Source organism: Rousettus aegyptiacus, unplaced genomic scaffold (assembly GCF_014176215.1).
Source record: "Rousettus aegyptiacus isolate mRouAeg1 unplaced genomic scaffold, mRouAeg1.p scaffold_m13_p_12, whole genome shotgun sequence".
In the NCBI taxonomy this organism is placed as follows: Eukaryota; Metazoa; Chordata; class Mammalia; order Chiroptera; family Pteropodidae; genus Rousettus; species Rousettus aegyptiacus.
This window is the reverse complement of record NW_023416287.1, coordinates 48,675,989-48,690,641: the sequence shown is the minus strand read 5'-3', so window position 1 is coordinate 48,690,641 and position 14,653 is coordinate 48,675,989. Positions and strand designations below refer to the sequence as shown.

At 37.3% G+C, this 14,653-nt stretch overlaps 1 protein-coding gene and 1 long non-coding RNA gene across 3 annotated transcripts in view; one reads left to right on the top strand and one right to left on the bottom strand.

Annotated features, from left to right (window-relative positions):
- Window positions 1–7,833: 7,833 nt before the first annotated feature.
- LOC118610025 lies at window positions 7,834–9,671 on the bottom strand. The gene is made up of 2 exons (XR_004953667.1): window positions 9,523–9,671; window positions 7,834–8,041 (listed from the first exon to the last, which is right to left on the bottom strand). It is a non-coding gene; the product is annotated as an uncharacterized LOC118610025 (long non-coding RNA).
- Window positions 9,672–9,749: 78 nt separating this feature from the next.
- Window positions 9,750–14,653, top strand: part of NDUFV2 (NADH:ubiquinone oxidoreductase core subunit V2) — a 28,724-nt gene continuing 23,820 nt past the window's right edge. For both annotated transcript variants that reach the window (XM_016120909.2, XM_016120907.2), the window contains exon 1: window positions 9,750–9,896. In XM_016120909.2, the coding sequence (XP_015976395.1) occupies window positions 9,843–9,896 (54 nt within the window). In that variant the 5' untranslated portion in view covers window positions 9,750–9,842. The remainder of the gene's footprint in view (window positions 9,897–14,653) is intronic.

Sequence of the window (14,653 nt, the reverse complement as noted above, 5' to 3'; positions counted from 1 at the left end):
TCTGGAACTTTCCATTTAATATTTTCAAACCATAGCTGACAACAGGTAACTGAAACCACGGAAAGCGAAACTGCAAATGAGGGGGTACTACTGTATTCATACTTTATCGAAGTGAGTTAGACAATGCTTTTCTAGGAATTGGTTCTGTTTCTCCTGGTGTACTTCTGTGACAAAATTAAAGGTAAGTCATTTGTTAGAGGAAATGTCAATTGTCATCATTTGAAAATATTTAGCAAAGTGCCCCTGGCATGTTGGATGGGATTTTAAGAGAACTGTGCCTCAGTTTCATAAATTTGCAGTTCTTAGTTCTAATACTCCCCAAACCATAGAAGAACTGGCTTTTCCTGGGAAATCCTTATTTCTCAATTAATGTTTCTTTTTATTCTTTTTACTTATTTGCACTGCTTAATGAAATCAGGCAATGGCCCAAAGTACCCTAACTTGAAACTCCTTAAAGTTGATGCTTCAAATTCTATAAATTATAACTAGATTTAGAATTAATTCTCTAAGCTTGTCTAAGTGTTAGAAAAGTCTCTTTGTATGAAAGAGGAGATATTATAAATGAGTGGAGAAAGGACAGACTATTGACAAATGATATTGAAAATATCAGTGGTAACTCTAAGCGTAGTAGGATTTCAGGTGACTTTTAATGTATTTCTGCATATTTTAAATAATTGTTTGAATTTTAGCAATGATCATGAATTATTTATATAATTGGAAAGTTGTTTCCATTATAAGATTGCAGTATTGAAAAAATTGGCTTCCTATATATAAATAAAATAAATGAAATGAGATCTTAACCTAACACTCTATACACAGATAAGTTATAGAAAAGATAAAGACTGAAATATGTGAATATAAACTTTTATACTATTCGAAGAAAATATACAGATTATCTTCATGATCTTGAGTTAAGCAGAATTTCTTAAAACAAGACAGAAAGCATGAATAATAAATGGCAAGATTTATAAATTTGCTTATAATTTTTAAATGACACAAAAATTAAAGCTTAACTTAAAAATTTTATTAAAAAACAAACCACAGACTAGAAGATATTTGTAATATGCATTATCCAAATATCTAAGATACACAAAGAATAAAATTAATAAGCAACAAAACAAACCCCCCAATTTAAAAAAAATGGGCAAAAAATATGAATAGGAAACAGAAAAGGAGAACAAAATTACCAAAAGTCACAAAAAAATATGCTCCTCCTCATGACACTTAGAGAAATATAAATTAAATTAGATACCTCCTTATATTCCTCTGATTATCTACAAAATGTTTAACCTGGCAATATGTGTTGTTGAAAAGATGTAGAAAATAGGAACTTTCATATTCTACCAGTCAGAATGAAAATAAAGTTAACGATTTTGATATCAAATTACAATAAAGCTAAAAATTTACATCCCTCATGACCTAGGAAGTTCTCCTCCAGAGAAACTTACAAATATGGGCACAGGAAACAGCTACAAAAAAGTTAGGAACAATCTAAAATCCATCAGAAGGGCAATGAAAAATAAAGGACATTATATTCCCAAGGATGGTAAAATAGCAGTTTTAGAAAAAACTGGGAGAGGAAAAAAACAGGTTGCAGAACTATTTGAACGGTAGAATACAAAATATTTTAAATTTAAAAAACACTGTATATATTGAAGATTGATACATATAGATGTAATAAATAGAATTATGTACTGCAGGATACTATCAGGGGTGGTCTCTTGGGAGAAAAGTAGAGGAAGATAATTGAGGAGGGGAGCAAAATGGACCTGAATTTTATCTTAACATCATATTACTGTTATTAAAAAAAAAACTTATAAAGCACATTGCAAAACATATAAATAATGTACTTAGACTCTTGTTCCCGCTGGTTGCATATCAAACCAGATGACCAGGGTCATGGAGAGCTGGGCTGCAAGAGAAAGACCTGCAGGGTCCTTGGGTGGGACTGCAATGTAGCACTCATGGGAATGGATTAGTGTTCCAGTCTCAATTTCTATTTACAGTCATGATACGGATGAAACACTACTGGGTACCCAGCATAAATCTAGATGATGTCACGCAGAGTGCCCACTGTGACCCCCATCACTCATAGACACCGCAAGACACTAATAAGAGGTTCTGAAATAGAAACCCTTAGCATCGGAGGGAAAAACAGCTCTCAGCCTGAAGAAGATTGTATTGAGAAAAGAAATTCAAAGTGTTTTAAAGGAAAACTCAGATTGTATATGGGATTGGTCAAGTCAGTCTCAAAATATCTCTCTCTAAAAAACACCTGCCTTTCAGCACCTGTACAAATCCAAAGCACACAGCCTCTCTCAGCATGAGGAACACACATTATGAAGAAAGACATTTTTTTGAGGCACCTGTGTAGTCTGTTTCAGATTCCTCATCAGTGTACATTGCTTTATGTAACCTTATCCTTCATGCTGGACTTTTGGGAGTTTTTAGAATCAGCTTTTGTCTAAGCAAATCTGTATCTATGTTAAAACAACAACAACAACTTTGCCAAATTCTTCAGAGATTACTATATTTGCACATGGTTTAACACCAAACCTTACCAAAGCTTTTTGATAAAACCAGAAAAAAAAGATAATTTGCTTAAAAATAAACATTTGTATTTCCCTGGTGTTCCTGGGAGAGCTTTCAGGCTGGTTTGGGTGATTATAGCTGGATTCTGTTGCAGCAATGGAAGCCACTCATAGTTTTGGCTTTTACCATAAGAGGTGGAAAGGCTTAGGAGATCAAGAGGCCAAAACAAGAGCATAAGCACTCCCTCTGGGACTTCACTGGACATTGCTTGGGCAGAGGGGGGGCTTAAATCTTCGCCCAGCTTTGCTGAAGGAAACTAAACTCTGTGTTGATTTATAGCTGTTAGCGACTATTTTTATTTGTCAATATCCTAAAAAATTATTGAGAAGTCCATATCATTAAAAAATATCTCTCTCTCAACCCAAAGATAAGGCAAACAGTTTTCTTTTAAGAAAAGCACAGCTTGATATTATTCCCCTCTAGATTTCTAGGTCACATTAAAGATAAGCTTTAATGTTTGATACAAGTATCATAAGTGTTATGATTAAATAGCTACATTTCTCAGAAGGTTTCTATGTTGTTGTTTTTTTTTGTAATTTCCCCCCCCTTTTTTTTTTACCAGGCCTACTTAATATAAATTTTCCTTAATAAGAGTCTCTTAGAAATAGAACATTACATAAGTTTTACATATTAATTACTAGCTGGAGCACCCATAGATAAGCATTCACAGCCCTATTTGACATACCGCTGAAGAGGAGGCTGGTAATCAGCAGGCAGGGATTCCCAGCCAGCATACTGGCCAGTGTTCATCGTAATTGGTTAGTACTTGAGCCTTATTGGGAGTTCAATGCCACATACATATGGGTTTTTCTCAGGATATGCCTGCCTGTTCAAAAACCCCAGTCATGATCTCAGTTATAGTGCTTCCTCTCCTCTGCCTGGAACACATCATTTTCAGCAAAAGTGGTTGGCTGATATGATGGGTTCCTTAATCATTCATGTTTCTTAGAACACTATTACTTTCTTTCTGCGTTTGAAGCAAGTTCTGGTTCTAGCAGAAAGCAGGGATGCTCTTGCTTCCTCACTTCCCTCATCCTCCCACTTTACACGTTATCATTAAAAGCCTTCCACCGCTTTGTGAGGGAAATACAATTATCCCCATTCTACTGATGAGGAAACTGAGCTCAGAAACAACTTGATCAAAGTCACCCTTCCTGAAAGTCAGGAGGCTAAGATTCAAACCAAAGATTCTCAGATTCCAAAGCCCATGCTCTTCATTACTATTTCCATGGACCTGGTCCTAGACTCACTTTTTTTTGTTCTGGTTGCATGAGTCCATGTGTTATTTCCTGGTCGGTGCCAAAGTCTCTAGAACTGGGACCCTGCTTTGTTTTGGCAGCTCATCCTCCAAGAATGGAAGGCTCCCTTTGACCCTGAGTGTCTGCTACCAGCTCTCTGCTGACACGTTTCCCTCTCACTGCCTAGCTGCCTGGATATCCAAACACAACCTGAATCCGCCATCACTGTGCTCCCCTATCTGCTAGGGTGCTGACTCCTGCAGGCCAGATCTCTAAAGCCAATTGCTGACGCAAACTACAATTTTTTGTACAATCTTCTATTCCACACCCTTTGGCTACCGCCCTGGAGCCTAATTTTCTCTCAACACCAACAGCCGTATCTGAGCTCCCAGTGTTCACATCCCACCAGTGAGCAAGTCTACCTGCAAATCCTGTCCATCCTCCCCCAACTTTCTCCAATGTATCCCACTTCAACAAGTTTTATCTAGTTCTTTCCTGAGGCACTGAGCAGGACAGCTGTGAGCTCCTTGAGGACAGGACTGTATCCTTTATCTTGACATTTCAACTCTTGGTGCCCTGTTTCTGACACACGAAAGAACTTAGCAAACATCAAATGGGTTGAGGAATGGTTTAATGAATGAAGAAGTCTGTCTCTCTTAGGATATTTTTCCCCTTGGGTTACACATTTAACAAAATATGCCATTTTAGAGAGTACTCGGTCATGAAAAGAAGAAAGTTCGCTATAGTAGGAATATCAAACATCAACAAAGGCGTTTCCACCTACTGACTCTGTTATCTTCATTTTTTAATACCTTTCGAAATGCTAATCTGTAGAAACCTGTAAGATGAACAAATTAGAAACTCTATCTAGTAGAATCTACATTTGCCATTACTATCAGAATGCATCTATATAGCATAGGCATTGGGCGAGTAGAATTTAGAATCTAGGTTTATCTGCAGAGGTTGACCAACAAGGTTTTCGGTGCTACATGTACTGTGGAGAGTGGCATCTCACAGAGATTTTAAGTTGGAGTTTAGCAGGGGAGTAAACCTATGTGAAAAATTAGTGTAAATCCTCTATGCAAGATCAGCTGTAAATTTTTTTAAGCCCTTAGAAGTCTAGGATTGAAGTGGATTTTAAAAATGTGTCAGTATTTACCTCAGACGAAATGCTGCGTAGGAAAGGAAGTTTTTTTTATTCAGATAAATTAATCCTTGGTCTCAGAATTGATATTCATCCTCTCATTCCTTCTCCCTCTCCTTCTCTTCCTCTCTTCCTCTCTTCTTTTCTTCCTCTTTCCTCTATCTCTATCTCCTTCTCTGTCTCTTCCTGTCTCTGTCTCTATCTCTCTAGCTCTATCTCTATCATTTCCTTTATTTCAAGAAAGAGTGATTTCCTGATTCTATCCAGATAAGATATTTGTGGAAAGCCACAAATATTACTGGCCAATTCAGTCTTCTTGTTCTGTTTTGGGTGATTTAAACCATGCATATTAATATTAGCATTCCTTAGATGTTGATAGATGAGTAAGAATCAGATTGTGTACTTCGCAAGAATGACAGGGGGGTTCCCAAGAGCTACAAATTCTGCAAAACAGATCCCTTAAGTAAATAATGGAAAATGATAGTTTATTTTAAGTCCTTTGAAAAGTTGAAAAATGATGCGAACGGAAAGGGCTCATCTGTTCTTAGTCAGCTTTTGACCTTTGACTATGTAAACACAAGAAACGAGCTATAGCTATGGAACAGTATTACTTCTCTACTATCTAGAAGAGCAAAATGAATCTGCCTATTAAGTTTTGCAGAAATATACTAGAGCACCATTACACAGAACATTTCATTTAATAATGTATTTAAACAGAAGAAGGCAGTTGTTAAGATCTTGGCAATCTCAGTAACTTTTTTTTTTAACCTGTTAAGTGAGCGAATTGGACCAGATCTTTTCTAGTTTTCTTGCTCTAAAATGCTGATACCAGGACTCATTAAATCATATTGCCTTGAAATTCATACAATTCCTGTCCTTTCACCTTCCTGGTACCATAGCTCTTTCTTCGCTGGCTTAAAAATTCTCTCACATGCCATCTTGTAAAAGGAAGTACACTCTGAAGAGGTTTTCATCCACTCAGAATAACTGAATGTAGAAGAGAATTACGTATTAATTTTTCACTTTTAGTTTTCTTTTATTAGCCTTTTTCTCAAAATGAACACAACTTTATTTTTTCTTGTAATAAAAATAACACATTAATGTAAATAAATTCAGATGATACAAAAGGTATAAAGAAAAAATAAAAATTACTTTAAATCCCATCACCCAGAGAGGACTCTTACTAACATTTTGATATGTACCTTGCCATATTATTTTCTATGCACATATAAAAGGTGTGGTCCCATTATACATGGTGTTTTGTAAAATTTTTTAAATTAAATTTAACATATCATAGGCATTTTTCTTTTATGATAAATATCAATGTTTATTATTATTTTTTAATCTACAAAGCAATACCCTATTGTATGGCTGTAGTGTAATTAATTTAATCGGTTCCCTGTTGATGACGCTCACTTACTCAGTGTCCAAGATTTCAAGATGAATAATACTGTGATGAACATATTTATACATACAACTTTGTATACTTTTCAAATTATTTCCTTTGAATAAATTCAAAGAAGTAAAATTGCTGGGTAAAATAAGGGTATGCATATTAACAAACTGAATACATATTGCCAAATTACCCTCTTGCGAGGCTAATGTTATTTACATTACTATGATCACTGGATGATGTTGCTCCTCACATTACCAATATTAGCAATTAGAAATCTTAAAATGTTGCCAATCTGTTAGGTAAAAATTATATTTAGTGTTGTTTAATTACTTTGATTACTTGATAGGGGAGTGCTTATCAAATTCTTAAAGGAAATTTCACTTGAGCCACAGAAGCCATTAGGATTCAGTGCCACAGAAAGTAAGTCACAAATGACCTGAATCTGATAATGGCTTAGATGTGATTCTGCTTATTATTTTTTTAAAGTCTATTCTTAAAGTTTGTATAGTTAAGTTATTGGCTTTTTGATTTTCATTTCCCTTTTTGGCCCCACATATCCAAGATTAACTTGAGAAGAATTTGGAAGGATCATGAAAAAGTTTTTTAATACCCTTATATCCCCTCTCATTTCAGTGTGAAACAGCATGAAAAAGGCCTAACACTTCAGTGTACCACTGTTACCATACTACTCTTCTTTGGATCTTCAAATTTTCTACTTGAAGTACTTTCCCAGCCTGCTCTCAAACACTCTTAGTCATCCAGCAGAAACTCATTCTTTTTTCTCCTCAAGTTCTGACTATAACAACTGGCTCTTAATTCTTCTTCCCTCAAAGCAAGACTGGGACCACAGTTCACGTTATTCATTAGAAAACCCGGCAATGCAATCTGGTCAGTATTGCTAGAACAGGCATATATGAGAGCCAGAGTACATCATGATTCATCTGAGGCTGCTTCCATAAGTAGGATGTGGCCTAGGACATAATTAAATTTATAATACATGACTTAAGTGTTCCACAGATGGAGTGGACCACCTTCTTAAAAATCAGAAAGAACTGTGTGCCTGGAACCATGTTAATCATTGTCCATAAACTGAACGATTTAATGTTCTAATTGTATTTTCAGATTGAGGACCATAGCTTCACAGAATCTAGTAAGTGATGAAGTCAGAATTCAAATCCAAGTCCTTCTGATTACAAACCTCATGTTTTTCATTATACTATGTCCTGAACAGCACCTATTTGTAATGGTTAAAATGGAAAAAAAATGAGTAATAGCAGAGCTGAAGTTCCCACATTTGGTCATTATTCTAGCTCCTCTAGTGCCCCCCACCCCACCCCCCGCCACACACATACATACATTCTTTAATTAATGGGTTGACCATTATAAATAGGGCCAACTTTTCTGGGCTTATGGTAGCAGCACTCATCTAAATAGTAAAATATACCTAACCAGGCAGCCATCGGTGTGTATAATCAAGCCAATTTTAATCAAGCCTGTAGGGTTAATGAAGTCACTGATGTCTATGTTGGTCTGATAGGTATGCCAATGAGACAAAGAAGTTTGCTGCAGAAACATCTGGAACACTTTCGAGGTAAAAATTTGTCTTCTTCTTGGATGGTGTTGTCTGCATATAATACTTGGAACTGCTACATCTATCTTGTGAGTCACAGCCTAGTAGAAAGATGAAAGGCACATAAGTTTTTGAGGACATCCTTGAGCAACTGAATTATCTAACTTTAGAACTACTCTACCTCTGGAATTCTTTTCGTGTGAAATAATATAAACATCACTGTTCAATTGGCTTTAATTAGGTCACCTGTTACTTGTAACAAAAGCACTCTTGTTGATATACATACATAAAGGCATAAACCCAACCTGATATATACAACCCTTTTAGAGAAGCCAAATATTTGCACTGTGTGCAGATTTTCAGTCGACAAATAATGAATGCCTTCCATATGCCAGGTATGTTGAAAGTTGTTGAACTAAACAGGTTGTGAAGGGCAGATTTCTGTACCCATGGAGGTTACAATCTCCTGGTAAATGTGGTAATGAAAGTAGTGGTGGGCACATTTAAGGAAGCTACCACAAGGACTAGTTTAGACTGGGAGGTCAGAAAAGGCCCTAATAGAATCCAACAAAAGCATTCATACCAGATTCAAAGAATGCCCTATCAGTCAGTATCATCCACTTGTAAGTTTGTATGTACTTAATTTGTGTTTTGGTTTTAGTTGTGTAAGAACTAGAAGTACAGTGTTATATGTATAAGAGTGCTGGGGTTATATATATTTAGGTAAATTTATAATAAAATAATTTAAATCATCATTGACGGCCAGAATATTTTCTCTTTTAAAGGGAAATTCTGCAGTCAATTTTGAAGAAGCAAACTAATATGAAAGATAAACCAAAGGAATGGAAACCAAGGCATTTCATGTCTATTTCTTCCTCACTGGCTGGCAGCCCTCTGTAACTTTAGTTCCATAATTTGTAAAGTATGATTCACGAAGAGTTGCAACGAAATATTTTAGTGTTTTGAAATAAGAGATAAATTCTAAAAATCCCTGTACTGCTGGGAAAGTTCCAGACAATAGTCACAAGTTTATTATAGCAAAGAAAATGGGCAAAAGAAAGAGGGTGAGTACAGGATATGACACACAAGAAAAGAAGGCAGAGCAGGGAAAAATCAGAGGCAGAAGTGCCTGGTAAACTCTTCACAGTGGGAAACAGTGCTGTGCATATTATAGCTGTTACTGAGTAAGTATTTGTTGGAATCTTCCGAGATGACCAAACATACACCAAGAAGGAAGTGGCTTTTTAAAGTTTTATTATGGAAAATTTCTAACATGTACAAAGATACTGTGAATAGTAATGAGAATTACCACGCAGCCTCAACAGTCCCTCATGGCCAATCCTGTTTAATTTATATCTCCCACTCTCCATTATTCTGAAGCAAACTCTAGATCTAGATGTCAGATTATTTCACCCCCAAATGTGTCGGCACATATCCCTAAAGCAAAAGAATGGAATATGCGTACGTAGCTCACATGGTGCAGCCCTTTCTTCAATTCCAAAATTTGTAAAATATGATTTTGGGGGAATTAAAACAAAAAATTTTTAAGTAACTACAATACCAAAAAAAAAAAAATCCTCACATGGCTCTCCAGGAGGGAATCTCACTTCAAAATCCAGGTACGCATTTCACTCGCTAAGAACCCAAAGCAACGAAAGACAACAGGCCAGCAGCAAGATCTGACCTTCTAGGGCCGGAGCTGGTCCTTACTCTGCTCCTCTCCCCGGGAAATCTCCGCCCACTGGGCCCCAGCAACCCCCGCGCGCCCTCGCGCGCCCCCGCTGCTTCGGCGTAGCGACCTGGACGCGGTAGGCTTGGCTTGGGGGCGCGCACGCCGTGCGTCCGGGCTCGCTCGCGATGCTTTTCTGGCGCCGCCGGGGAAGGCAAACAGTTTGACCCGCCATGTTCTTCTCTGCGGTCTTCCGCGCCCGGGCGGCCGGCCTCACCGCCCAGTGGGTAAGGAGGCTCGGAATGAGCCCGGGCACTGCCGCCGTCCTTCTCCCGCTCTCCTTGCCACCTTTTATTGTGAACACACGGGACCTTCGGGCTCTGGACAGGCCTGCAGGCGGCAGCAAGGACGCCGCGGCCTTCGCCCTTTCCCCAGAGAGGCCTCTGCAGCTCCACTGCGAGCGAGGAACTCCGAGGGAGGGTCAGCAAATGTAACTGCAGCGAATGCGTGGCCTCCACAGGACAGGGGAAGTGTACGCCTTATTTGCTGAAGGAGAGGATGAAGGAGGGGGTCTCTCGGTGGTCTGTCTTAGCCTGTTTCGCTCTAGCGCAAAGCATAGGCCTGTCCTGGGTCTGCCAAATCTGTTTCCAATATCTTCGTCCCCAGAGGAGATAGCTTGCTTATCAAGCCTAGTGACCATGTTGCTGCCAGCTGCAGCGTACTGGAGAGAATTCTGAAATTGTAGGCTCTGGTTTTAAGAGCATTTCCTTAGGCTAAGAGAAGGGTGACTATTTACTGAAGTGCTTTGCCTATCAGGAAAGTTCGATAAATCTTTGCGAATTATGTGAAAGAACCACCGTAAATACTGCACAGCAGGATTTTAGAGCTTGAATGGTTTTTGAGATCCAAGTACATATTTTAAGCAAGGAAATTGAATCTCAAGTTGAAACAGTCAACTTAAAAATGCGGATTCCAGAAATGAGATAGTGACAACAACGGCATTTGCTTGAAAGAAAGACGCCTTTTTGTCCTTGCAGTTGAATAGAAAGGTTGAGTCAGTTCTTATCAAAAGAGAGGGAGATAATTCATAGTAGTATAGAATGAGTTTGGGGCTTTAGAGTTAGACCTCAGTTTGGATGTTGACTTCACTGCCTTTACTGGTTTTGTGACTTTGGCTGTTAATTTTCTCACTTAGCTTCCTTAGTTTGCAGAGTTTAGTCTTTAATAAAAATTCAAGGTCTTACAGTGCGCTACGCACTAGTAGACTGCAGGTAACAATGTGGATAATGTAGATAACATTTGGTGAGTACTCCTTATGTGCCAAGTACCGTGTTAAATATTTACATTCTAAATCTAATTTATGAGGTTGGTACTATTTCCCATGTTAAAGATAAGAAACAGATTTAGTCAATCGTTGTTCTTGTAGAGTTAGTAGTCTCATATAAGAGAAACTTTGAACTAATATAAATATGTAGTGTAAAAATACAGTATTAGAAATATAAATAAGGTCATCCAATTTGGTTTGAAGATGGTGTAAGATTTTTCCCAGAGGCCATATTAACAGATTAGGGATTGGGTCAGATGGATTGGGGAAAGGGTATTCTACGTGGAAAGGCTATTGATAGTTTGCAAGAAAAAGCTTCATAAGAAGCCTCAAGCAGTGTTGCTGAACTCCGTTGTTAGAGGTGGGCAGGGCCCAGATCTTGGAGCTCTTTGCTTGCATGCCATACTAAAGAATTTGACTTTATGTTAGAGGTACCGGAGAGCTAGTGAAGAGTTTTAGAGCAGAAGGACATGGTCAAGTTTCTGTGTTGGATGAATCACTGTATGGGACTGAAGGTGGAATAGGTTCGATTGAAGCCAGAGACAGGAAGGCTAGTTAAGAGGCTCCTGCAGAGCACCTGGGTGAGAGATGATGCGGATCAGACCTTGTTTCCTAGTAGAAAGGATAGAAATAAGAGTACAGATTTTAGTTTCTTCTGTTTTTGAGGCAAAATGTAAATTTGAGATTAGAAGTGTAAATCGAAAAGCAGTATTAATGAAAAAGAATAATAACTTAAGGTATTGGAAAAAATTTTTTGATCAAGTTTTATGTTAGTTTGTACAACCTTTCCTTTTTTTACAAAAAACAAACATTACCTAGTATGTAGTATGTGCCCAATAAATATTTGTTGAATCGATAAATATGTTTAATTTACGTTCATTTTTTCCCATGTTTATTGAGAAATAATTGACATACATCACTGTATCAGTTTAAGGTGTACCGCATGATGGTTTGATTTACAAATTTAATTTTTTATTACGCGAATTAATACGTTGTAGGAAAAACAATATTAGGAACAGCAGATAGAATAAGCTGAAAAAATTAAATCACCTATTGTCTCAACTTGGAAATCACTAAAATGTTAATATTTTGATGTCTACAATTAACAGACCTTACAAAATTTTTCTTTATCAGATATTGTTCACACGGTTTAGTAGCCTGTTTTTCCATAATTTTGATCAGATTTCCTTATCAGTAAACATTTATATACTGTCATTTTTAATGCTGCATAGCATTCCGTTGTAAAGATGTCCTATAACTGATATAACCTTTTACAAATAGTGGGATATCAGAGTGACCTAGGAAAAATCAGAAAAAGTGTGAATAAAGAAGTCCCACTAATAAAATTCCTAAAAGCTAAAGTTTTAAACCATTTGTATTTTCAAATAAATTGCTTATACTGTTATAATTTCTGCTTTATTAGCTGTCTGCCATTTTCTTTGGCCACAGGCTTGTCATCTCATCATTACTTTAAAAATATCAAGAATGTAGTGTGTCTGGAAGTGCTTGGAAGACACTAGTTGTGTGACCTTGAGCCGCATTTCTTAATCCCTTTGATCCCCATTTTTCTTTTCTGTAAAGTGCAGTAATACCTAATTGAGTGATTGCCAAGAATTGCCTAAAATTATGATTTATAAAGCAATGATACAATGGGCTTATTCTCTTTCCTTCAGTAATTGCCCGTGGCTTTCTGTACTGTTGATACCACTCTACAACTGTCTCACTTCCAAGCCAGTACTCAGTTTAGTAGGGATGAGAGAGTTGTGGCATTTTCAAAGATTGTGTTTTCAGTTTTAGAATTTTCATGTTTCTTTTTTATAGTTTTTATTTCTATCTTTTCATTCATTGACGTTATTTTCCTTTATGTCCTTAAGCGTGGTTGTAGCAGCTTTGAAATTGTTTGGTAATCTCTATTGTCTGTTTTTTCTTGAAAATGGGTTCTGTTTTCCCTTTTTTTTTTAATGTTGAGTAATTTTGGATGGTATCCTGGACGTTGTGAATGATGTCATAGAAGCTCTAGATTTTGTTAATTCCACCAAAGAGTGTTGGTGTTGCAGGAAGTTAACTAAATTGAACTCAAATGTAATTCAACTCTCTTGTGGACAGCAACTCAAATATTGATCCAGGTCTTTTAGCAGAACTGCTTGGAATCTGCCTCATGTACATGCATGGTTTGGGGTCATGGCTTCTCCATTATGGCTCTTCCTTTTCTGGAATTTCCCACTTTACCATGCCTGTGATTGTCCCAAACTTGCCTGTGGTTCTTCAAGTCATTAAGGCTTCAGGTTTTCTCTTAAGAGTTTTAGCTCCCCAGCACCAAATAGAATGGGGCCTGTCTTCAAGCTAAAAGATGTAAAGAACCTCCCCCCTTCTTTCCTTCAGCCTTCATTGGCTTCTTCTGAGGATAGACTCTCCTCCTACGTCTACATGTATTTCGTTGTTCTCCAATGCCTTCAGAAAGATTTTTGGTTTATTTTTTAAAAAATATTATGTCCGGAGTTTATAGTTATTACTCATTGGTTTGGCCTAATATCTACTCAGCCATCCAAGAAGTAGAAGCTTCTGTGGTGGCATTTTTTTTTTCTAAAGTTTAAATTTTGTAGAATGAAATATTTTCTCATTCTATTAGAGATTATTAAACCTGATTTTGCAGTGTCCCAGGGTATCTCCATTTTGGCTCAAGGACTCTAAAGGAGTTTTTAAAATTATTGTTTTAAAAAAGATAGTTGTATTCATTTTCTATTGCTATAACAAATTACCACAGATTTGGTGACTTTCCACAACAAAAATTTACTATCTTATGACTCTGTAGGTTGAAAGTCTGATATGGGTCTGACTGGGCTAAACTCAGGGTGTTGGCAGAGCTACATTTCTTTCTGGAGACTAGGGGAGAATCTGAAGCTGCCCTTATTTGTTGGCTCATGGCCCCCTTCCATCTTCAAAGCCAGCAAGAGCCATTCGAGCTCTCAAATCACATCACAGCACTCTGACTCTGCTTCGGTCATTCTGACTTAGCTCCCACTTCCAAATTTTAAGGGCCCTGTGAATACCTTGGACACACCCTGATAATCCAGCATAATCTCCCTATTTTAAGGCCAGCTGATTAGTGTTCTTAATTCCATCTGCAAACATAGTTCTCTTTTGCTGTATATTATAACTACCATATTCACAGCTTCCCAGCATTAGGACATGGTTATCTTTGAACCTTAGTTACTCTGCCTGCCATAGCCTTAAACAGTTTAAGGGAAAGAGAAAGCAGACATTTAAATTTATTCAGTGAGAATCAGTAGGCCACTTTTCAGATCTTTATATTGAAGATGTGAACTCAATCTCCATTTCAAAGATATAAATAGGTGAACTTCCCTTTTTGGGGGGCACTGTTTAATACCAAGACAGTACTTTGGATAATAAATTATAGGTTCATTGACCATGTTGGTCTGGTTTTTCATTGGGAAACCTTAACTCACCATTTTTTGACTCAGGAAGCATGTTATAAAATTACAACATTGTGGGAAATTTCTTTCATTTCAACAAACATTAAAGGCTTAACCAGGTTTAAACACCTTTTGCTTTGCCTTGTTGGGTAAGAGGGAAAGCTGCTTTATGTGTGGGATATTTTGCTGTGTGTTATCCCATCTTATAGGTGACATAGCTGAAGATGCCCAGGCAGATATGCCCAAAATTATGTAGTATGAGCCTAAGCTAGGTTGGTTTGCAAGT